The sequence below is a fragment of the Macaca nemestrina genome, chromosome 16, assembly GCF_043159975.1.
Source record: "Macaca nemestrina isolate mMacNem1 chromosome 16, mMacNem.hap1, whole genome shotgun sequence".
Classification (NCBI taxonomy): Eukaryota; Metazoa; Chordata; class Mammalia; order Primates; family Cercopithecidae; genus Macaca; species Macaca nemestrina.
In genome coordinates this window covers 99,420,868-99,445,678 of record NC_092140.1, presented here as the reverse complement: position 1 = coordinate 99,445,678, position 24,811 = coordinate 99,420,868, and the positions used below count along the sequence as shown (strand labels likewise).

Below are 24,811 nucleotides of genomic sequence, written 5' to 3'. Positions count from 1 at the left end.
TTTGAACTGAGTTGTTTGTTTCCTATTGTTAAGTTTTGATAGTTCCTTGCGTATTTTGGACACATGTGGCTTGTCAGTCACATACAGTGTCTTTTGCAGAACAGAAGTTTTTAATTTTTGTTATTGTCGTTGTTGTTGTTGAGACGGAGTCTCACTCCGTCAGCCAGGCTAGGGTGCGGTGGCATGATCTTGGCTCACTGCAGCCTCTGCCTCCTGGGTTCAAGCAATTCTCCTGCCTCAGCCTCCCAAGTAGGTGGGACTACAGGCATGCACCACAACACCTAATTTTTGTATTTTTAGTAGAGATGGGGTCTCACCATGTTAGCCAGGCTGGTCTCAAACTCCTGACCTCAAGTGATCCGGCCTCCTCGGCCTCCCAAATTGCTGGGATTACAGGTGCAAACCACTGCTTCTGGCCAGAAGTTTTTAATTTTATGAAGTCCAAACTTAACAATTTTTTTCTTTCATGGATTATGCTTTTGGTGGTGTATCTAAAAGCTTACTGCCAAGTCTAAGATAACCTAGATTTTCTCCTTTGGCATCCCGCAAATGTTTTGTGTTTTACATTTAGGTCTATGATTCTCTTTGAGTTACTTTTTGTGAGGTTCTGTATCTAGACTCATTCTTTTGCACGTGGGTGTCTAGTTGTTCCAGCGCCATTTGTTGAAAAGACTGTTTTTGCGCCATGGAACTGCCTTTGCTCCTTTGTCAAATGTCAGTTGACTGTCTGTGTGAACCTGTTTCTGGGCTATGCTGAACGCCCGTTTCCTGACATGCAGGGAAATGACAATTTAGATTCCACTTTGCTCTTTAAGACGGCCTCACTTCAGTAGATATTTAACCCTGTTCCTGTTTGTTTATTGTTTTGAAGCCCCTCCTTTCTCCTCCCACCATAGAGGCTACACCTGTGTAGTGATTTTGAGTGTGGTGGGAAAAGGTGATGTGCTTTTTTGTTTTGAACCTTTTAATGAAGCCCAGTGAACATACAGAAAATTGCAGAAATTGGAAGTAAATGTTTTTCTCGAACAACACATTTGTGTAACTAGCACTGACATGAAGGAAAGGCATAGTACCAAGGCCCCTGAAACCCCTTTACCTCCCTTCCAGCCACCACCTCCTGCCCTCAGGGCAGCCACAATCCTAATTTCCAACAGCTCAGACAAGTTCTACCTGGGTTTGCAGTTTTTATAAATATAATTATACGGTGTGTATCCTTGTGTCTAGCTTTTCTCACTCAACGTTATGTTTGTTGCTTATTTTTACTGCTATAGAGCAGGGTGTCCAATCTTTTGGCTTCCCTGGGCCACACTGGAAGAAGAAGAATTGTCTTGGGCCACATGTAAAATACACTGACAGTAACAATAGCTGATGAGCTAAAAATAAATTGGAAAAAAAATCTCATAATGTTTTAAGAAAGTTGACGAATTTGTGTTGGGCCGCATTCAAAGCTGTCCTGGGCCTCATGCGGCCTGGACAAGCTTGCTGTAGAGTATTGTAGGAGTCAGAAAACTTTATAAAGGGCCAAATGATGAATACTTTAGGTTTTGTAAGCCACATGTGATCTTTGTCACATTTTCTTCCTCCTCCTCCTCCTCCTCCTCCTCTTCTTGTTCTTTTTTGTGAGGTTCAGAGATTAGTTATAACACTTTGAAGATACAAAAATGGTTCTTAACTCTCAAGCTGTACAAAAACAAGCAATGAGCTGTAGCTTGCTAATCCCTGGAGAGTTCCATCCTGCAAATATGGTGTATTTACCCACTGTATTCTTGGTGTGAATCTGGGTAGCTTCCCTTTTGGGGCTACTGTGAGTAGAGCTGCTATAAACATTCTGTTGCATGTCTTGTTGTATTACTTGGGATGGGATTCCTGGGTCAGAGAATGTGCGTATTCCAGCTTTAGTAGGTATTCCAAGCAGTTTTCCAAAACTGTAACACTCTCGCAGGCAGCACCTGAACATTCTGGTTGCTCCACACTCTCACCAGGGTTTTCCATCCTTTCCGGTGGACCAGTTTTGTTGGATGTATGGTGCTTTTTCATTATGGCTTTAATTTGCATTTCACTTTGATTTCCATTTTTCTAGGTTGAACACTTTCAAAATATGCTTGTTGTCCATTTGGATATCCTTTATGCAAAGACTTTTGCCCATTTTTTAATAACTTGCCTTTTTCTTATAGTTCCAGACTTTTTTTGTTTGTTTGTTTCCCTGAGAGCCTGATGCCAGCAACCATTCCTGGTGCCAGTCTCTTTCCATTAAGCAGGGTAGTTAGTCACCAGCAACAGAAACTCGTCTGGTTGGTCATGTGTTAGTTCAAGGTGAGGGGGCAGATTTATTATAAGGAATTCACTCATGAAATTATGGAGGGTGAGAAGTCCCAAGGTGTGTAGGTGGCAAGCTGGAGACCCAAGAGGGCCAATGGTACAGTTCTAGTCTCAATGCCAACAGTTTTGAGGCCCAGGAGAGCTGATGTTTCAATTCAAGTCCAAAGGCAGGAAAGAAACACGTGTTTTTCAAGAACATCAGGCAGGAGGAACTCCCTACTTACCGATGGTGGGAGGATCAGCCTTTTTGTTCTCTTCAGATCTTCAGTTGACTAGATGGGACCCGCCCAGGGGCCCACCCACAATGGGTGAAAAAAATTGCCTTACTCTGCCTACTGGTTTAAATGTCAACCTCACCAAAAAATACCCTCACAGAAACATCTAGAATAATGTTTGACCAGATGTCTGGATATTCTGTGGCACAGACACATAAAAACCATCACAGAGCCCAATTCTGGGACTTCAAGAAATAGGAGCAGGCAGATAAAGAGCCGGAGAGGCAGGCTCAGGGTTTGGGTAGCAGGAAAACGCCCTTGATTGCTCTGCAGAACTCTGTGCCTGGGGGGGAGGGGGGAGGGATTGCATTGGGAGTTATACCTGATGTAAATGACGAGTTGATGGGTGCAGCACACCAACATGGCACAAGTATACATATGTAACAAACCTGCACGTTATGCACATGTACCCTACAACTTAAAGTATAATAATAATAAATAAATTTAAAAAAACAAAAAACAAAAAACAAACAAAAAAAAAAGAACTCTGTGCCTGAGCACACGATGCTGCAGGAGCCCTGTGGTGTCACGAGCCCTGCTGGTCCACCTGCTGTGCCGGAAACTGAGTGAGGCTGTCCTGGCCCCCACAACTTCTGCCAAATCTGGTTCAACAGGATCCTTACTTCTCAGCACCACAGCAGGAGAGTGATATTCTGGCATCCTTGGTTTTACACTGAGAGGTGGAAACTCATCCAAATAGTGAAGACACGTTCAGGAATTGGTCGTCAAAAGGGGCAACATTGTCTGTTGCCTGTGTCTTTCACTGACATGGTGTTTTGGAGTCTGGTTACATCTTGGCCGTGAATTCCAGCCTCCCTGTTTGGGGCTGTACTTTAGGTCCACACTTAACAGTTGTGGATGAGTACGGAGCCAAGTCCAGGTTCAAGTTTAGCTGTGATTCACACCTTTCAAAATTGGGGTGGGCGTGGCTTGACGTAGTAGGGCTGATGTGTTTCGAACCTCTCAGGATTGTTCAGCCTGGGGGAGGAGGTCAGTGAGGACTTCCCCTCAGGGGAGTTAGCCTCTGATATTTCACTTGCCTCACTCTGCCCATTCTCAGCACCACTTCCCATGGTTGTCTACTCTGTAAAGCACGCTTCTTGTACTTATCCTTGACTCAAGGGAGAAGGATCTGGGATTTCTGACAGTTCTCAGCATGGGGATTTGACGGCTAAGATGGTTGCTGTAGCTCCATATCACATATACATTCTAGCCAGGTAGAATAAAGAAGGGGAAATGGGGTATGTTTCCAAGTAAACTACATTTCTAAGTAGCTCTAGAAACCATCTCTGCTTATGCTCCATTGGCCACACTAACTGCAAGGGATGTGGAGAAGCATCGTTTTTATTTTGAGTGGTTATGTACTCAGCTAAAATGTGCGGTCTAATACTAATGGTAGGGAAGAACTCATATTAGGCGAACAAAATCTTGTCACGGGATCTGGAGCAATTTTAATTTTATTATTATTTTATTTATTTATTTATTTGGAGACGGAGTTTCCCTCTTGTTGCCCAGGCTGGAGTGCAGTGGCGCCATCTTGGCTCACCGCAACCTCTGCTTCCCGGGTTCAAGCAATTCTCCTGCCTCAGCCTCCTGAGTAGCTGAGATTACAGGCATGAGCCACCATGCCCGGCTAATTTTGTATTTTCAGTAGAGATGGGGGTCTCTCCGTGTTGGTCAGGTTGGTCTCGAACTCCCTACCTTAGGTGATCCACCTGCCTTAACCTCCCAAAGTGCTGGGATTACAGGCATGAGCCACCGTGCCTGGCCTTAAGCAGAAATCTCATCCAAGTTTGTCTGTCACCATTTTCCAAGACGGTGCTCCCACATGGACTAGGAAGTGAGGCAGAAGGTAGTTCTCAGCCTTCCTTCCAAGTCTGCTGGGAGCCTTTCTACCTCAGCAGTGTCTCTTCTCCCTCTAGCATCAGACTGAGCCCCTGAAAAGCTACCACTGGGGTATGACCTGCAAGTGAAACTACTCACTCAACACAGTCATCAAAATTGTTCTGCCTTTTCCCTTATCTGTGCAATGGACACCAGAACGTCGTCAAGTCTACTGAGGACATTTACATGTTTGGCTGGTACGGTTGTGAAGAGTGAGTGGAGGGCAATTTCAAATTCAGATGCAATTATCCCTCTTCTGGGATTTTTCTAGGGCAAAATCGTAGGCATGGGCAAACATACATGGGGATATCCCTTGAATCATGTTTCCAGTAGTAAAACTGGAAATGGTCTGGATTGCCGATAAAAAGAAAATTGGTTAAATCAGCAATGGTATTTTCATTTTGTATCATTCTAGGGAATCATTCAAATTACGTGGTAGAAGACTGTGTCATGCTAATAGAAATGCATTGATTGTACATTAAGTGAAAACACAGCATGTTTGAAAAATTATGTTATATAACAGAATGCTGGTAAAGCACTTAGCGCTCTGCCTGGCTCTGGAAGTGTTAGTTATCATCATTTTTAAAAGCATAATCTCAGGTTTGAGAGAAGCAGTTATAATTAATTAAAGGAAAGAATACATGACAATTTCAAGTGGTTATCAATGAGTAGAAGGATCATGGATTTGTGTGTCCTTGTTTGTGCTTTTTGAATTTTGTGAATTGTCTGTCATGAAATAGTACTTTTACTCTAGAGTGACAAAAGAATCTTGCTGAAAACTGCTAACTTGCCCTGCCACCATCAAGGTCTTAGACAAAGCCTTGTGCTGGGAAGCGGGAGATGCACCACCGCTTCCCTGTACCTCCGAGCTATGACTTTAGATATTTCCCTTCAGCTTTCTAGGCTTTGTTTACCCTTTTGGGGATAATAGCTGACTTTTTAAGGTTAGGGGATACCTGCTTATACTGACATTCAGGAGAATTTTCACTCACAATAATAAAGATAGTTCCACATCATGAGCCCCTAGTAGACACTGCTGTATACCCACGACACCCTCAGCAGCATCTGATGGGTGAGGACACTTAGGTTTGGAGATATGATACCCAAGGTGACACAGATAGAAGGTGACCACCCCAGGACCCGGACAGGTCTATCCAACCCCAGGACCAGTTGACTGCCTTAGCATAGGAACCTGGCCCCCGGGGATTTTTCTTGCAATCCGGCTCAAGCTTGTGACTTCTATCCAGGATGCGCTAAAAAGAAAGGTGTGTGATGGGGTAGGGTGGGAGTTTGGGGTTATAGGAAGATTGAGAGAGTGAGGTCCCGAGTGGATCTAGTGTCCCCAATCAACCCCAGACCTCAGCGTCCGCACATGGGATAGAGGAGCAGCTGAGGGCTGGTCCTGGGTGAGATTTCTGCCTCAGAGGGAGAGGTCCTCACTGCTGGCCTTTGGTGAGGAAGCATTCTCATGAAAGCCCCTTGACCCTAGGGGCTGGGAAGCTGAGGGCACTGAGTCGGTGTCTGGGGAGGGTGTGGTGTACACCTGGGCTCTTTCCATGGGCTCTGTGAGTTGCTGCCAAGCCCAGGGGACAGGCTCATGCAGATGTGTTCTAGGTAAAGCTGACCCATGTCCCCGAAAGCCTCGTCCCAGAAAATTGCCTGGGTCGCCATTCTCTAAATCCAACCGATATCACCTCACCTCGCTTAATTCTAGACCGGAATACACAAAGGGAGCCGAAGCGCCTGCTGCGGGGAGCCTGCGCTCAGGAGCAAGGTCCGTTTTGGGGAAAGGCCTCACTCCTGTGTCCCAGCTGGACAGTAGCACGGGAGCCCCTCTAGCTACCAGTTCTGGCAGCCTTCCTTTGGATTGCAAGCTTAGGACAGCCCCAGTGCTTCCACCCTAAGCTTGTGCGAAAGTTTTCAGAACAGAGAGAAACAGGTCTCTGCGCTGTTTCCTTTCCCCTCGGCACCCCTTCAGTAGGAGACAGTTGCTGTCTTTTTGAGGTGGGGCTGAGTGGGCCCTCCCTGCTCCTCAGCAGTACCCTAGACGTGCTAGGAAGACGACACCCCGAGCCCTGCTCAGAAAGGGGGCACCACTTGGGAGTAGGTCCTGACCAACAGGAGAGAGAGCCTTTGCCCAGACCACGCCTGTGCATCTCCCCCAAACTCACAGAGAGAAAAGGACGCGCTGTCGCTGAGGGATTACTGAGCCCAGACTCAGGAGAGGGGATCCTAGCCCTGCTCCTCCCCCAATCCTTTGCTGTCTGTCCCTGTCTGGAAGAAGGAGGTGTGGCCTGACCGCTCTAAATCTGACTCTAAAACTCACAGGTCAAGGAAAACCTCTGTGATGTGTGGTGGGGCGGTGTGCTGGCAGCTGGCGGCATCCTCGCCTCGGGCCTGTTTAGAACCCAGTCCTGGCCTTCTTCATTTGACACGCGTCCCACGCAGGAGAGCCGGCGGGGCCACAAGGGAGCTCCTGGTACAGACTGCTCTATAAAGCACAGGGGAGGGGAGGGGCGGCAAATTCCCACCCACAGGAGAGGTGCGCTCCCTGGGTTCGGTCTTCCTCCGCACCCACCCTTTCTGGGCCGTGCTCCACTTAAAACCACATGTCCCTGGCACAGGCTGCGGTGGCCTGGCAGAGAGATGGGGAGGGGGGCTGGTGACCTCCCTCCCAGAGCCCATGGGCAGGCCACAGGTTCACCTGCCAGAGTCAGACTTCACGGGCTCTCTCCAGCCCAGAAGAAAAGAGTGCAATGCAAATCTGCTGTAGAAATATTCTTAAAACAAAGTAAGTCCTCAAAGCAAATTCAGAATTCATTGTTTTGGGTACATGTAAATATGTATGTGCTGCTTAACCTATGGCTCAACCCATATCATCTTTGCACTTTTGTACATTCTATAATTGTTTAGTTTATGCAAAAATCAGTGTAATCGGGATCCTGTAGAAATGTAATTAAATTTTGTTACATTTACAATGTTTTGTTTTTCTCAGATCTAAACTTACTGACTCACACTCTGCATTTGAGACATAGGTAATCCCCTGTTTCTAAATGGCGTATTTAGGTAAATTGAAAACAACGACAATGTATCTATTGAACATTAAGAAATGCACAATCTTTTTACAAAACACTATTTGTCATATATACCACATATGAAATGTCACGAAACTCAGACAACTATTTTGCTTTTAACTAAGCTGTTATTATGTGAGCTAGAAAGCTGTATATTTTCAATTCAGCAAGAGTTACAACACAGTGCAATTGTGATATTTGACAATTACTGTTTTAAAAATTAAAGTGCATTATCTATCATGCAAATCACATGAATCTGATTTTAATCCACAATTGAAATCTTGACATTGAAGACAGAATTTAATATATTTTCAGTCTTCAACTTTTTAAAGATCAGATTTCTAAGTGTCACAATAATTTTTTAAGAGGCTGTATGAAAGTTAATTACAGAATCTTCACATAATCATTCAGTTGTTAACATTACTGTGAGCAGTGGCCTCTCAGAGCTCACACACAGTCACACCGTGGAGTTAATGCGGTCTGCCTTCATTAGAGGCACTGGGGCTCGTATTGTGAGCATCTTGTGCTGAAATCACCTGCTGAGATTAAAGCAAATTAAATTCCCTGGGAAAAGTGATTTTTGAAAAATTGTATAGAAGGAAGACTACTGTAAATTGGTGTGCATTTTCCTACTTCTCTCACTCAAAAGTCCATGGGGAGCTGGGTGAGGTGGCTCATGCCTGTGATCCCGGCACTTTGGGAGGCTAAGGCAGACAGATTGCCTGAGGTCAGGAGTTTGAGACCAGCCTGGCCAACGTGGTGAAACCTCGTCTCTACTAAACATGCAAAAATTAGCCAGGCATGGTGCTGCACATCTATAATCCCAGCTACTTGGGAGGCTGAGGCAGGAGAATTACTTGAACCTGGGAAGCAGAGGTTTCAGTGAGCGGAGGTTTCAGTGAGCCGAGATCGCGCTACTGCACTCCAGCCTGGGTAATAGAGCCCTACTCCGTCTCAAAAACAAAACAAAACAAAACAAAATAAAAACCTATATTTTTTTAAGTCCATGGTGGTGAGGGAGGGAAATGTAGAACATGCACAATTTCCAAGATAAAAGTGCTTTATTAGAATCAAAAAAATGTCCTCAGTGCAGGTGACCTGGTGAGTGAGCCTGAAGGCAGCTGTGTTTGTGGTGACCATCACCCTTTCATCTGCTTCCATGTCCACTGCTCCTGGATGTAGAAACCTGACTGTTCCCACTTTTATTGCGGTCCTCCCTCTCTGGTGCCAGCTTGCCCCCCAGTCCTGGACACTGATGTTTCATGACCGATGGCACTCTTTCTAATTCTAACCTCTCTCCGCTCCCCCTTGCCCTGCCCCGCGAGCGGTCACCCGCCACCTGATCTGAGCCCGAGGCCACCGCTCTCTCCCTGCCCCAGGAGCGGTCACCCACCACCTGATCTGAGCCCGAGGCCACCGCTGTCTCCCTGCCCCAGGAGCAGTCACCCACCACCTGATCTGAGCCCGAGGCCACCGCTGTCTCCCTGCCCCAGGAGCAGTCACCCACCACCTGATCTGAGCCCGAGGCCACCGCTGTCTCCCTGCCCTGCGAGCGGTCACCCACCACCTGATCTGAGCCCGAGGCCACCGCTGTCTCCAGGAACTCGCTTGGTGGATGAGAAGTGAGTCTGCCTAGCACACTGGCTGCAGGTGACAGAGGCTTAATCAACACAAGAATGCGGACAGAGATGATGATGGAGTCTTTTTGTGGCAAACATTGACAGGAGCCTTTTAAAATTTTCGAAAAGGAGGAATGAAAATCAAAAGCTCCAACTGAAACTGTCTTTTGGAGAGAGGTTGATATGGGAAGGAAGTCCCTTCAGTGTGTGTTTGTTGGAGAGACAGGACCTGTCCTGGTCCCAACCTTACACACCTTGACGAGCATCTCCTCGGCTCACACTACTGTGACAAGCAGTGCACAGACGTGGAATCCCAGTCTAGACCCGTGACCCAGGTGAAAACAGGCACGTGCAGACCTGGAGCTCCACACAGCCTGATGTTTGTCACTGGAACTCTCCATGGGGTTCTGTGAGTTGTTACTTTCTGAAAATAATTCTTATTTTAAAGGCAGAAGGAAAAAAAGCAAATTATTTTAAAAGGATAGTGGTGAATCTTCTGAAGTAATAATTCTTGCCCAAAGTGATAATCACCCCTGATTTTTTTAGCTTAATCAGTTTGAAATCTCTAACATTGGATTTTCTTCAATTGTGTTGTGGTGACTAATTTCAAGCTGGTAGACCAGTCAGGAGGACCACGAGGCAGGGACCTGAGCTCTGAAAATAGGACCTATAGTTATACTAGTCTCCATGGGAAAATTAGTTTATATCTAGATCTTTACTGCCTACTACAGTGTCTACCAGTCATGTGTGCCTTCTTAAATTGAAGTTGCTTAAAACTAAATAATATTCAAAATTCAGTTCCTCAGTTGCACTAGTCACAGTTAAAATGCTCAATTGCCACAGTGATCAAATAATAATTAATAATAATACAGTTGATAGAGGTTTTTAAATAAATTACCATCTAAACTGGACAGTTCTATACTAAATATTTGCCAACTAACATTATATATTCCAAAATATGTATAGTGACATTGAAATTTTAAAAACTCCATACTTATTGAATTGTGTACTTTTAAAAGTATATAAAAACACAAGTTTGGAATGACTCAGTAGGTGTTTGTTTGGCACGAGTCTCGTCATTTTGTTTCATATCTCTTACAGAAAAAAACAAGCTTGATTTTACATATCTTCAATAGTTTCTCACTGCCAAAATCTAAATGTGAACACATAGATTAGAAGTCTACTCTAATGTGTGTACACACACACAAAACCACACACACATTACTGATGTCGCTTGCTGTAAGGATTATTATTCTTGGACTTCAAGGTCAATGCGTCAGCTGATTGCTCTATTGAAACGGACTCTCCAAATCCATCACTTTCAGTGAACTCTGTCATCAAATACCAAGTGTAGGTCATCTTCTTAAAAAATCTTGCAAACTTGGCAGACGGGAAAAGAGCCAATCTATGTCTTTTCTCACGCAGTGGAACTAAGAGAGCTAAGGAACTGCGTTCCGTTAAAAAGAAAAAAAAATCCTATTTTTACTGATTAGCTGACTTCGAGAATTTCTTCAGATTTTCTATAATTCTGTAATTTCAGATGTCTTCTATGCTTTCTTTGAAAAAAAAATATTGTTTGAGACTCATGAAATAATCTTACATCAAGAGAACCAGTGCCCCACTGGCCCAGGGAGGGGGAGTGACGTGGAAGCGGAGGTGGAGCCATCCTCTGCCCACACGTTTTTTGTTGCTGTTGTTGTTGTTGTTGTTGTTGTTGTTGTTGTTGTTGTTGTTTGAGACAGTCTGGCTCTGTCGCCCAGGCTGGAGTGCAGTGGTGTGATCTTGGCTCACTGCAAGCTCCGCCTCCCAGGTTCACACCATTCTCCTGCCTCAGCCTCCCGAGTGGCTGGGACTACAGGCGCCCGCCACCGCGCCCGGCTAGTTTTTTGTATTTTTAGTAGAGTCGGGGTTTCACCGCGTTAGCCATGATGGTCTCAATCTCCTGACCTCATGATCCGCCCACCTTGGCCTCCCAAAGTGCTGGGATTACAGGTGTGAGCCACCACGCCCGGCCTGTCCCACCTGTAATGCAGTTGACTTAAGTTGTGTTCAGGTGTTTATTAGCAGAAGCAAGGAATCTGGACCCAATATTGGTGGAAAATAGCTTTCTATTTAGAGGCAATACAACGAAGAAATTCTGAGGGTCCATGTCTTCCAGCATTTGCAGTTGGTGTGAATATCATGTAGTGGGGCCTCAGAGACAAACACCAGGTTAATCCTCGAGGACAGACAGGAAGCAAGTGTGTCTAGCAGTAAAGAGGGCCGTTGTAGGCTTGGACGGACCTGCCACTTAACAGGTGCCACTTAACATGCCACTTATTATCTTGGCATGTTACTTAGTCTTTCAATTCTTAATTTCCTCATCTGTAAGAAGAAGATAATAAAAGTGCCTGAGTGTCACTGTGTCATTGTAAAGATGAAAAGAATTCACTTATGTAAAACACCTATGCCAGTGCCTGGAACAACAAATACTCAATACATTGTGCTGTTTGCTGTGACTTTTAATAATAGTGTCATTAGTTTTTGTCATTCATTTTATTTTTTAATTCTTTATTGATAAAAATACATGTATATATTTTAGGGGTGCATGTGATAATTTCATACATTCATATAATCAAATCATGGTACCTGGCATATCCATCACCTAAACATTTATCTTTTTTTTATGCTAGGAACACTTCAAGTATTCTCTTCCAGTTATTTTGCAATGTACAACTGATTAATGTTAACTGTGGCATCTTACTGATCTGAACACCAGGTTTCATTTCCTCCATCTAACTGCTATATTTGCACACATTCATCTAGTTGTGTCGTTATTATTTCCACAAACTCATCACTCTGCCACGTGTGAGGTTTCCCTGCCCCTTCTCAAAAATGCGAGAAAGATACACTGGTGAGGTCTGGCAAGGGATACACACTCTGGCAGGATAGACATGGGTTCTGGAATTTTGCCTACCCCTCTTCATAGCTTGCCAGAGACGACAAAGAATCACAATGACTACTGTGTCTGTCAAATTTTGTACTGATACGGTAGGCACAAAAACATAATACAATCTGTATTGAAATGCAATGGCTTCTGAAATGCAACCTTGATTATTAAGCCAATAAATCGTTGAAGTGTCTTTGGCCCAGACATAGTGAAAGTGTGTTAAGCTCCAGGGATGTGTACAACACAGGATTAGGAGACACAAAAGAAGGGTTGTAAGAATCACTCTCAATTTGCATGTGTGAACACTCCCCTTTTAAAAAGTAGAATTAATGCTACAAAATATCATCTTTGTGGATGTGGAGAATAAATAAGTCAATATACGTAAAGTCGTTAGCATGACCCCTGGAACAAAGTGAGTGCAGAGAGTGTTAGCCCTTATAGTGATAGTTATTATTTAACTATAACTGGGATTTCTTATAGCCAGTAGTAATTACAAAGTATTCAAACTTAAGGCTTGGTGTGGTGGGGTGCACCTGTAGTCCCAGCTACTCAGGAAGCTGAGGCAGGAAAATTGCTTGAACCCAGGAGGCAGAGGTTGCAGTGAGCCAAGATTGCACCACTGCACTCCAGCCTGGGTGACAGAGCGAGACTCCATCAAAAAAAAAAAAAAGAAAAGAAAAGAAAAAAATTATTCAAATCTAGAAAGCAAACACTAGACAAAGACTTTCACTTTTCAAGCTTTTCCTTGTCAAGGAAAATCTGCCTGAGAACAAAGTTCTGGACAAGGAATCACAACTCCAGGTTCATGTTCTGGGTCTGCTGCTCCCTGGCTAATGACTTTGCCAGGTCAGAGCTTGTCTGGGGCCTGGGCTTCCTGGTCAGTGAAGTGAATGCTTGCAAAGTCCTTTCCTCCCAGTACATCTAACAGGTTTATTTAAAATGAAAAATTCTGAGTAAGTTATGTTTTATGTTTGAAAAGTACACATAAAATAGTTGATTTTTTTAAGTAAATATTTTTTATTTAGGTAAATCCATGTCTATACAATTGCAGACTTTTGATCACTAGGTTCTTTTTTGGAACACACACTTTGATGGATTTCAATAAACATGAACACATTTTTTTAAATCTTACATTTATAAATTTTACAAAGCGCCTAAATGTGAGCTTTTAGTGCATATAAATATAGTTTGCAGGATTTTTTGAGACTTGGTTCAAATTAAAATGTCGTTTAAAAAAATGTCAATTGTGCCCCATTTCAAATAAGCTAAAGTCGCTCCCTCTTCACTCCTTTGAATCCCATCACAGTTACTCCTCCCAGAAAACTCTTTGGTCTTCTTTACACTTACCTAGGTCAGGTCTGCCCTTTGAGACCCATCAGCATCCCAGTTGTCTGTCTCCGGGGAGTCTGCTTCCAGAAACCACGAGGCAGGCCCCCCGAGTGCCTGGGTGTGTCTGGGCCACTCCTCTTGAGCTGAGCTTGGGCTGTCTTTGAAGAGTCCTCTTACCTTTTTATGCACAGGCTGGTCTGACTGGGGATTTCTTAGCAGACATTGCTTGTTTCTAAGCGTTCATGGGAGCTACATAAAGGCTGTGTGGTTTTAGGCAAGCCACTCAACCTCTCTGTGTATCAATTTCCTTATTTGTAATGTAATGGAGAATATCAATGCAGACCTCATAGCATTGATGAAAAGATTACATGAGATTATGTATGTAAAGCTTTTATCTGGGTTTCTACCTCACTAACTAGTGGAAGCACTATTAGTAATTGACAGGTTTTGGGTAAGTAGCAGTAATAATAATACCAATGCAGCAACAGTAGTGGTAATAATACTACTGGAAAGTAGCATCCAAGTAGATATGTGCCAAGTACTATATTAAACCGTCCATATGTTTTATCTCAACCAACACCATGAGGAAAGTTCTTGCAGCATGCTCATTTTAGCAAACCAACACATGGAGGCTCAGAGAAGTTAAGTAACTTGCCCAAAGCCAGTCAAGTAGAAAGTGACAGAGATGGGAAATGAACCCAGGCAGCCTAAGTCTAGAGCGAGTGTTCTTCATCGTTTTATTAATGAAGACTATACATCAGATATGGTGGCACGTGCCTCTAATTCCAGCATATTTGGAGGCCAAGATGGGAGGACAGCTTGAGGCCAGGAGTGCAAGAACAGACTGGGCAACATAGCAAGACCCCATCTCTACAAAAAATAAAAAAATTAGCCAGGCATGGTGGTGTGTACCTGTAGTCTTAGCTACTTGGGAGGCTGAGGCAGGAGAATTGGCTGAGGCAGGAGAATTGCTTGAGCCTGGGAGCATGAGGCTGCAGTGAGCTATGATCACATTACTCCACTCCCACCTGGGTGACGGAGCAAGACCCCGTCTCTAAAAATATTAAATAAGTAAATAAATAAAAAGACTATGGAACTGTCAGTTTACATCGCAATGGCATCTGTCATCAACATTGCTTGTTCAAGCCATATCACTCCATCAGGGTCTGCAGGTCGAGGGAGGTACCCTGAAGCCATCAGATTTTCTTTTCCAAACCTCTTCAACCTCTCCAGACTTCCTGGAATGAGTCCCTGAGAGCCAGCTAGTAACTAGAGGGGGGAAAATGTCTAAAAGTGGAAGAAACTGCCTTCGCATGAACAGTAAGCTGGTTAGAATGGATAAGCTTCAAAGCATACTATGTGGGAAGCACTGTCAGGGTTTGTCAAGTGGTCCTGGACTGAAACAATTACCTCATGCAGAGTGAAGACTTTTCCATAAGAACAGCTTGAAATAGGCTGCCCACAGCCCCGGGCAGCTCTGCTTTTTCACCCTCTGGGCACGGTTTGTTTGTGTTCAGTTCTCTGGAGTGTGAGGGTGGGAAGGAACCCTTCATCCCTGTGACAAACTTTATGAGGAATGCAAACAGGAGGGGACACAAGACCCACCGGGCACAACTCACGGTTTTTAGCTCCTGGGTTAGGGCTTAGGAGAGCAAAACCTCAGTCTTTTTAGTTACTTTAGTTGTCATCACCTCTGGATTCAGGTGTTTCAGAAACAACTAGATCTTCATTTGAGACGTCTCAAAAGTCTCAAGTGAAAATGCATCTACATCTGAAAACCACTGGGTCGTTGGACTGAAAGAGTAGCCACCTCTGTCCCAAAGTCCACTCAGCGGTGAAAAACCTCTCTGTAGCCTGTATTGTGGGATTTGCTGCTGCTTAAACTGGATCTTGAACTTAAAAAAGAGCGTGTGTTCAATAAGAAACATTTTTGGGCACTTAAACTATGTTCTCTTAGCGTCAAATATTCCTAAAGAAAATTGATGGAATTGATTTAGTAATTTGAAAGGTTAAAGAGCACTCATGAAAATGACATCCTAGGCTGGGCGTGGTGGCTCGTGCCTGTCATCCCAGCACTTTGGGAGGCCGAGGCGGGCAGATCATTTGAGGTCAGGAGTTTGAGACCAGCCGGCCAACAAGGTGAAACCTCATCTCTACTAAAAATACAAACAAACAAACAACAAACAAAATCAAAATCAAATCAAAACTAGCTGGATGTGGTGGTGCACACCTGTAGTCCCAGCTAATTGGGAAGCTGAGGCGGGAGAATCATTTGAACCTGGGAGGAGGAGGTTGCAGTGAGCCAAGATCGCGCCACTGCACTCCAGCCCGGGAGACAGAGCAAGACTTTGTCTAAAAAAGATAAAAAGAAAAAAGAAAAAAAAAAAGAAAGTGTCAGTAGATGCAACTATTTCATAGTCCCAGCCTCAAGTCAATCCCTAGAATTAAGAAAACTCCTATGTAAAATGTGTTTATTGCTTTTATTTATTGAACTTTCTGGACTATGAACCACAGCATCATGAGGTTAGTGTAGAAGTGGGGTGAGATGTAAACCAACCTGTATCGTAGAAACTGTCCTCAGTCTGGAATCACGGAAGTGTTTTTATCCTGACATAGGCTTGCCAAAGCTGTGCCTGTCAACACCACAAAACTAGCGTGACAGTGAGACCCTCCATATCACTTCCGTGTTTGAAGTGAGAACAACTGCCTTAGTTCTCTGGACTTCCTCACTGAAGATTTCTGGTCTGGGATAGTAGAAGGACAGTGGAAGGGTGTGGAAGTATGAGAGAGGAAGGTAAAGGGTGTGATTGTGCACATGCACACGTGTGTGTGTGTGTGTGTGTCTGTACATAACTACAGACCAGAGATGGGGAAATGGATGGACAGTCAATGCACTGCTGCACAGTTGAGGCTGCAACTGTGGAATATTCGGGTCAATTTACAGACAGTAACAAATAGGAACAGGAAGACTTATCTCCACGATGCCAAGAAAGAAGTCTGATTGGGTTTTTTCCTTCTCACTGAATTGTCTTTCTGTGTGAGGCACATGACAGTGATATGGCTGCAATGGAAGGGGCAGAAGTTTAATTGAACTTGATGAATTAGAAAATAACCTTGAAAACAGCAAGAAGTTCCAGTGAAATCAGTGCAAGGCAGCATATCTACAAACAAAAATCATCTATGATTTGCTGCAGTACAATATGAGGACTGCCTTGCATAGACATAGCAGAAAAAGCTGAGAGGTCCTAGTACTGCTGAGATATTAATGTCATTAGTAATGTCAGGAAGACTTTAGGATTCAGTCAAAGCTCCGTGGCATGGTTCTCAAACTCTAGCGTGCATCAGAATCACTTGGAGGGCTTATTAAAACTCATATTGCTGTGCCTCATACCCTGAGTTTTGAGCAGTAAATCTCGGGTGACTGCATTTTTAATGTGTTCCCAAGAGATGCTGGTGCTGCTGGTGGGGGCCCATACTTAAAGCACCACCGCCATCCAGTAACCAGAAGCAGAGAATAATCCATCATTCTGCTCCATTTAGTAGATTATTGTATCCTCATTCTGATGGCTAGATTTGAAAAGGCGTGCAGAGAAATGGTAAATGATATGGAAAAAGGGATCAGGAAAATGATCAAAAGGATATAAAATAAAATCAGAAACACATTACATGAATAATTGAGTGTTTTATTTGAAGAAGGAGAAGAAGAAAGCAATATTGTTTAATGAATATTTTCAATATATCAATGTTGACTGGGATTAGGGGGTTCTCTGTACCTCCAGGGACTTGGCCAAGACAAAAATAGAATTACAATATGATAAGAAAGATCAAGATTTGGAATATCAAAACACTGCAAGGTATTGAGAAAAAAAGTGTACAATTTCAGTTTCCAAAGAGAGCTTGACTTAGGTGATTTAGATTTGATATGGAAAATTCTACTCCATATGTTTTCTTCCAATTATTAGATTCTATAGAATCCCAGAGTAAATTTGTTCATGCTTCAAAAGGATCTAGGAAGGAGTAAGGATATAGTTGGATCAGAACAAATTTTCCCTTAGGTTTTATCCCAGTAACCACATATATCTGTAAAAGACAGGCCTTCATTTCTCCTTATGTGGAAGGTTTGTATTTTCATCAACCCAAATAAGAATCCTGTAGATTCAAAATATGTTGTTTGGTGAGAAATGCAAATCCAAGCCATACAGAGAATTCCATAAGATGTTCTTTTGCCTTTTAAAATATTCTATTTGTAACTGTCTGTTCAAACAGTCAACTACCAAGGCAATCTGTGCCCTAGTAAATGTTTTTATTTATGTCCCAAACTTATTTTCAATTGAAATTTGTTCACTTGAGCTTGATGCTAGTATTTGAATTTTTTATGATTAAAAAATTCTTAGATGTCTTCTGTAAGTATCTTATACAGTGGACATATATAAGTTATATATTAAAATCCACTTTAACTATGTATTTTAATGTGCTTCTATTAGATTTAAAAAATGTTCTCATCTCCTTGGGCAGAAAGGAAGCAGAGTACCTGTGACCAGGGTAACCATTAACATTAATAGTATTTTTGATGCTGAAAAATAAAAGGCTACAGATAAGTGTCAAATGAAGGTGAGCTATTTTTAAATTTCTCTGATGTACCTGTCTAGAAAATGTTGCTTTGTAATAAGTTCAGTTGAATTTTAGAACTCAGAGAACAAAGGTTTTCATCTCAATCATCTCAAGATAAATTCATGCAGACACATGTAGCCCCCAAACAAAAACCACTCAGGTCCTAAAGAAAACTGTCCTTGAAGAAATGGAGGTGAAAACCTTTGTTGCCAGGTACGCACACACACACCTAGAGAAATGCACTGCATCTACATAAAGCTTCTGAAAGAACTAAATTAAGATAATGATCATTAGGATTTTAAAAAGTTAGTTCATTAACATGGAAAAAATATATTTATGGGTCTTTATTAGACCCTGAGAAGCTGTAGGAAAAGTTCAAAGTTTGTCTCCATTGAATACAGACTAGTTATTAACCTCTGACAAAAATAAACCCTTCAAATATATATTATTTGTATGTTATAGTTACATGTTATATATATTCAAATATATACTATTTATATGTTGTATTTATATGTTATATATATTTATATGTTATATTAAAAGTGTGACACTTATCACTGTGAATCAATGTTATCTATAGACCGTCAGCATCAGCATCACGGGAGCTTGTTGGAAATTCAGCCATGCCCCAGACTGACTAAAGCAGATTTGCATTTTAACAAGATTCTCAGGTGATTTGTATACTCTTCAAACAGTTAAAGTTTGAGGAGCTCTAGCCAAAATTACCAATTTTTTTTTTTTTTTTTTGAGACGGAGTCTCGCTCTGTGGCCCAGGCTGGAGTGCAGTGACACGGTCTCGGCTCACTGCAAGCTCCGCCTCCCAGGATCACACCACTCTCCTGCCTCAGCATCCCGAGTAGCTGGGACTACAGGCGCCCACCACCAAGACCGGCTAATTTTTTTGTATTTTTAGTAAAGACAGGGTTTCACCAGGATGGTCTCGATCTCCTGACCTTGTGATCCGCCCGCCTCGGCCTCCCAAAGTGCTGGGATTATAGGCGTGAGCCACCGCGCCCGGCCTGTAATTTTTTTAGAAGACGGATTTGTCTGTGAATTCAAACCATGATGTATAAATCTATAAGTTTGTGATTCTTAAAATTCTAAACAGACATAGAGGTCCTAACCTTATATCGAAACATTCAATAATTATGACAAATTTTAAAGGGGACAATAAGGCAGTCTTTTCCTTTATTATACCAGGCATACAATCAACATAGAAACTTAAACATTATTCAAAATCACAACATAGTAGTCACTTAATACGTATTTTAAATCTGAAATGGCAAGTCATCCTAATGTCATATTATCATATATTACTATAAAATAAAGTCAATCATTATTTTAATAATGGATTAAGCATTTAAAAAAAAGCGTAAGAAGTCTCCACGATATTTTTATTGGCACTAAGTATCTCTATTCTTCATCTGCTCTTTTAAACCTCTTGTTTCAATCCTATTTTAAATCCTGGGGGAGTCTAAGACTATTTCTTCATGGTCAAGTCAACCAAAGAATCCACCCCTCCCTCCTTAATGTAGGCTCCCAGGCAAAGAGGGGCTCTACCTCCACCCTGCTTCCCCACCCCAGGTACTAGGAGGGAGGCGATCCCCTTAACCTTTAAAAACAAACTTCACTGATAGAAAGAAATAAAGAGTTAAAGGAATAAAAAGAAACAAAACCCTAGGTAGTCATAACTTGGATGACTAGTTTTGACTAATTCAGGATTCTGGTAAAGTAATGGAATTGTCCTAGTTACAAGGATAACTGTTTCTACTGGAAAAATATCAATTCCTTGGTAGCTAGAAATTTTAATTATGTGGAGTAAAAGATTGCCTGCTACCTCAGGACTGTTGGAAATAAGACAGTTTTCCATGAGGTCTTTGGTCCTGTTGCAAAGTTAATATTATTGGGTATACGTATGCATAAATACATGCATACACACATGTACCTTGAGATGTGTGCACATTTCGAAATAATTAGCTCCATAAGAAAAAAGAAACCTTGTAGAAAACCACATAAATGTCCAACATTTTTCACAATTTAAACAGTAAGGGCATGTTATTAGTTGAATTGAAAAATCTCTTAGCTGAAACTAGATGTTTTAAAAACACAGGCCAAAAGCAACCACTTAACTAGTGTAATTTTAAACAGGAAATTTTATGCCTTTTTTTTTTTTTTTGAGACAGAGTCTTGCTTGCTCTGTCACCCAGGCTGGAGTGCAGTGGTGTGATCTTGTTTCACTGCTACCTCCTCCTCGTGATTTCAAGCGGTTTTCCTGCCTCAGGCTCCTGAGTAGCTGGGATTACAGGCACCTGCCACCACGCCTGGCTAAGTTTTTTATTTTTTAGTGGAGACAGGGTTTTACCATATTGGTCACGCTGGTTTCGAACTCCTGACCTCAGGTGATCCACCTGTCTTGGCCCCGCAAAGTGCTGGGATTACAGGCGAGAGCCACTGCGCCAGGCCAAGTTTTATGTCTTAAATGCAGAGCCAAAACTCTGCGACAGGAACATGTTACAAATCAGTTTCCACAGCCCTGGTATCCACTGAGGGATGAAAGCTTGCAAGGTACAGGGAAGGAGCAAGACTTAGACTTTGGAAAACCTGGCTTCAAATTCTGACTCTATCCTTGTGCTTTGTGGCCTCAGGCACATTTTTTATCTGCTCCTCTCTTAGTCTTAGTTTTCTCACCTATAAAAGTAGTAGTTTTGTGATTATAGTAAAACACCCAGCATGGGGCCTGGCACACATGTGGTCACAACAAGTACATATGATTCTCATTATAATTCTGACTATTGGAGATACGCAAATGGAGCCACTATTTTTTATAAAATCATCATTTATTCCTTTAAAACCTCATTATGGATATTTCCCAGCCCCTGTCAAAACCAACTTACCTTTGTCAAGTCTCCTATGGTGATGCTATTCAATTTTAATTAATTAAAAACAGACTCATCATGTTCAACCTACTAACTCCATCGAATGTTCAAAAGAAATGTTTTAAAGGCATCAATTTTATTAGATTGATCATACAGTGATATGTATTGAAAATTATTTCCCATTTCTTAAGTATTTCAGTCCCTCTCCTGCTTCCGTAAGTAACCTCAGCGAGGAGACGCAGATTCAAGTAGAGGATTTATTCACACGTGTGCTACATTAGGAGAAGCGCTGGAGAGAAGGCATCAGCATGCAGGACCCCCGGAATGGTCCTGAGACCACCCTGGGCATCACATCTGGAACAAACCAATGAGGTTAATTTATTACAAATGACTCCCCAACGACCCTGAAATACTGCTTTTGCTGCCATCTGAATGGGCTAAGTTGATATGTGGCCAAGAATTTTTTCCACTGATTATATAGACATAACTCTAAATCCATTGCAAATGGAGGAAAGATACCTGTGTCTACATTTGTCTGCATGAACAGAAAAGAAAACAGAGACACATTGATTTTACAATGTGTTTGAAGTGAATTCTTCTTTGCAATTTCCTGACTACATTCTTGCTCTCTGAAAACAAGCAATATGATTTTTATTGTGTATAAATTGGTTTTTGGTGAAAAGGAGTTAAAAGATTTCAAACTTAACTTTTCATCAACAGCCAATGGTCATTCTGTTTATGACCTTACAGGATATAGGTTATATATATCACAGTCATAGATGGATGCTGTGCACTCACAAACAAACCTAATCATTAAAACAGGGGACTGCCTGTTTCAAATGCATTATACACCACAGACAGTATGAGCCAGAAAAAAACTTGGTCTATAATATTTATTCTAACTGTCTCAATCAAGAATAACTATTAATATATTCTTAGAGAGAGGAAAGGTGATTTTTTAAAATTTCATGATAATGTCACATTAGTTTTTTTCAGAATATATTAAAATAAATTTAATCTACTTTCAATTGCTATAATTAAGATTTTTTCCTTTTGTTTTCTGAAAAGAATCAGACAATAGCTTAAGAAACTACAATCGCAGATCTAATCAATCCTACTTCATATGAAAATCAAAACCTATTTCAGGATTCATTTTAGAAAGTACATATTGAAAAACTATATTGAAAAATGACCCGTTGGAATCTAGATTGACATGGCAACATTTGAAACTAGTGGCCTAGCTAACACAGTCAACCATGCGGAAGGAGTTGCAACATTTATAGAAATACCGAAAGAATTCTTGTGAACAGTAATTGCCGAAAGGAAAGAAAGAATGAATAAGAATGGTTTCAGGGTTGCAATGTCGGTGACATTACTGAGTTCATGTTAGCAAAATCAGGACCCTTCCAAACACAATTATGTAAACTATTTGCATTGGATTGAAAGGGGTCATATTCTGTTACATACATGCAGCATTAAAAAATCTACCATCATGTAAAAAAAAATAGTCTGGAAAAAGTAAGTCTTCCTCAGTTTTCCTCAATCACTCAAATTTATTTTAAAGTCCAGGTAAAAACTCTGAAACTCATTGACTTTTTACAACATCATGGGCGTATCATATCCCTTCCTTTCCTACCCCCAATCAGCCCTCCAAACAAAATATAAAAGGAAACCCCTGTCCCCAAGCAAAACAAAATAATATTGCGTGAAGATCTCAACAATATTTTTTTAATGGTGAAAACACCGGTAACATTATTTTCACTTCAATTACTTAACTCATCTAAACGATGTCATTGCTTCACGAATGCTAAGTGCTCCTGTGGCTTGAGAGGGAATCCAATGCAAGGAATTCAAGGCAAGCATCTCAAACCTTGGCCAGGCAGTGGAAGTGCTTGGTAAATGCAGAGTCCTCCTGGGTGCAAGGGTGCTACACATCACTGGGCGAGCGCGCTCTCTGGGCGAGACTGGACGGGATGCAGCCGCAGCAAATAAGACAGAGCGCTTTCTGGATCTCTTGGTTTCTGAAAGCATATATGACAGGGTTGATGATGGAATTGTAGGTGGCGGGCAGGAGGGTGGCGTAGGTATAGATGGAGGGGTAGGTGTAATCTGCTATCAAGGAATAGAGGGTGAAAGGCATCCAGCAAGCTGCAAAGGTCCCCAGGATGATAGCCAGGGTGGAGACCCCTCTCCGGGTGGTCACATAGTGCGACGTGGCCAGGAAGTGGTGCTGTAGGGCTATCTGATGGGCGTGCCTCATTACAATCTTACAGATCTGGATGTAGAGCTGAAGCATGAGCGCAAACATGAAGAGGAAGGACACCGAGAGGATGGCCGCGTTGTTCTTGGTGAGCGGTCTGACCACGCTGCAGGTGGTCTCGTCTCGGAGGCAGTTCCAGCCCATGACGGGCAGCAGCCCCAGGCAGATGGAGGTCCCCCAGAGCATGACGAGCATGACATAGGTAAACGTGACCGTCCTCTCCGAATGGTACGTCAGAGCGTAGTACAGTGAGAGGTAGCGGTCAACGGTGATAGCCAGCAAGCTGCAGACGGAGGCAGAGAAAGAGGCGACAATGAGGCCGATGGTGACCAGCTTGGTGGCTTCTGACTGAAGCAGGTAGGCAAAAACAAAATTGATGATGAGTCCAATGCCGGCCAGCAGGTCTGCAAGAGCCAGACTGCCTATCAGCAGGAACATGGGCGCTCGCAGGCTGGGGTTGTGGAAGATGATAAGGACCACAATGGCATTTTCACAGGAGATGAGGGTTCCCGAGGTACACAAGACAATGTCCCAGGGGTTGACTACGAGCTCAGGCTCTGGCTTTACGGCAGGAACCCGGGAGGAGACAGCAGCCGAGATGTTCTCCGCAGCAGCGGCATCTAAATAATCCCGAGGCAGCCCGCTTAAATTGACCTTCAGGTCTTCATTCATTTTAACCCCTGTCCTCTTCAACGAAAAGACAGGTTTTTTAATGTTTAGATACAGCAGGGTGACGATCCGAGATCATGCAAAAGACACACAGACAGACAGAAAGCCAGCCCCTGCTCAGACACCAGTACCAAATGCCACAAGCTTCGGGAATGAGGAACTGTTGGGAAATGAAACAAAAGCCAAAGTCTCTGTGGTTTAAACCCCACAACACAAATGCCGTTTGGCACTGGGGAAAACACAGGGTTGGACTTCAAAACACCAGCGTGAGCGAGGCAGACACACACGGACTCGCGGCGGTCTGTTTGCAAAAGCGCTGGGAATGCACATTGGAAAATCACATCTTGCATGCTGAAAACCAACAACTGTTTGACATCTGGGCTGCTGCCGAGAAAACCACGCGGCAGCGGCAGGTCTTGAGTCAGGGGCCGCCATCCTCGATGGAATATTTAAATCGCCTATTTCCATCGAACTCCCACCCTCCAAACGCATCCCCCACGCGCGTGCACACCCTCAAACGCACCCCCGACCGGAACAAAGAGGGGCTCCCAGACTCCCCCCCGTGCGCACGGAGCAGTCGGGAGGGCCACGAGAGGGAGGTGTGTGCAATGGAAGTACCAAGACAGACAGACAGACAGACAGATGCCCATGCACTGCCTCCGCTCCCCTGGCAGCGGGGACTGGAGTCGGACGCGAGAGGGACAGACAGGGTGCGGGGACAGGCGGCCCGCGGGGGCGGGGGGTCATCGAGGGGGTCACCTTGGCGCGCCCAGGCCGAGGGGGCTCCTCCGGTGCTTCCGAAGCGCGCGGGCTACTCGTGTCGCATGTCGGCGCAGGCGCCCGCTGTGGCAAAGGGCGGAGGCCGGGCTCCGGAGCGGGCCGGGAGGGCGCAGGGCGCGCGCTCCGCTGCAGGTGAGCGACGCGGCTGCAGGTGAGCCGCAGGCTCGGCTCGCGCGCCCAGCTTTC

General features: G+C 43.4%; 1 protein-coding gene across 1 annotated transcript; it reads right to left on the bottom strand.

Annotated features, from left to right (window-relative positions):
* Window positions 1-16,708: 16,708 nt before the first annotated feature.
* On the bottom strand, window positions 16,709-24,811 carry LOC105490217 (G protein-coupled receptor 12). Its single transcript, XM_011755622.2, has 2 exons — window positions 24,605-24,811; window positions 16,709-23,863 (listed from the first exon to the last, which is right to left on the bottom strand). Exon 2 carries the CDS (start codon window positions 23,846-23,848, stop codon window positions 22,844-22,846), a length of 1,005 nt encoding a protein of 334 aa, XP_011753924.1. The 5' UTR covers window positions 23,849-23,863; window positions 24,605-24,811; the 3' UTR covers window positions 16,709-22,843.

Bases quoted from the DNA above. Each gene is read 5' to 3' on its own strand.
- LOC105490217 (XM_011755622.2), bottom strand. From the start codon at position 23,848: ATGAATGAAGACCTGAAGGTCAATTTAAGCGGGCTGCCTCGGGATTAT.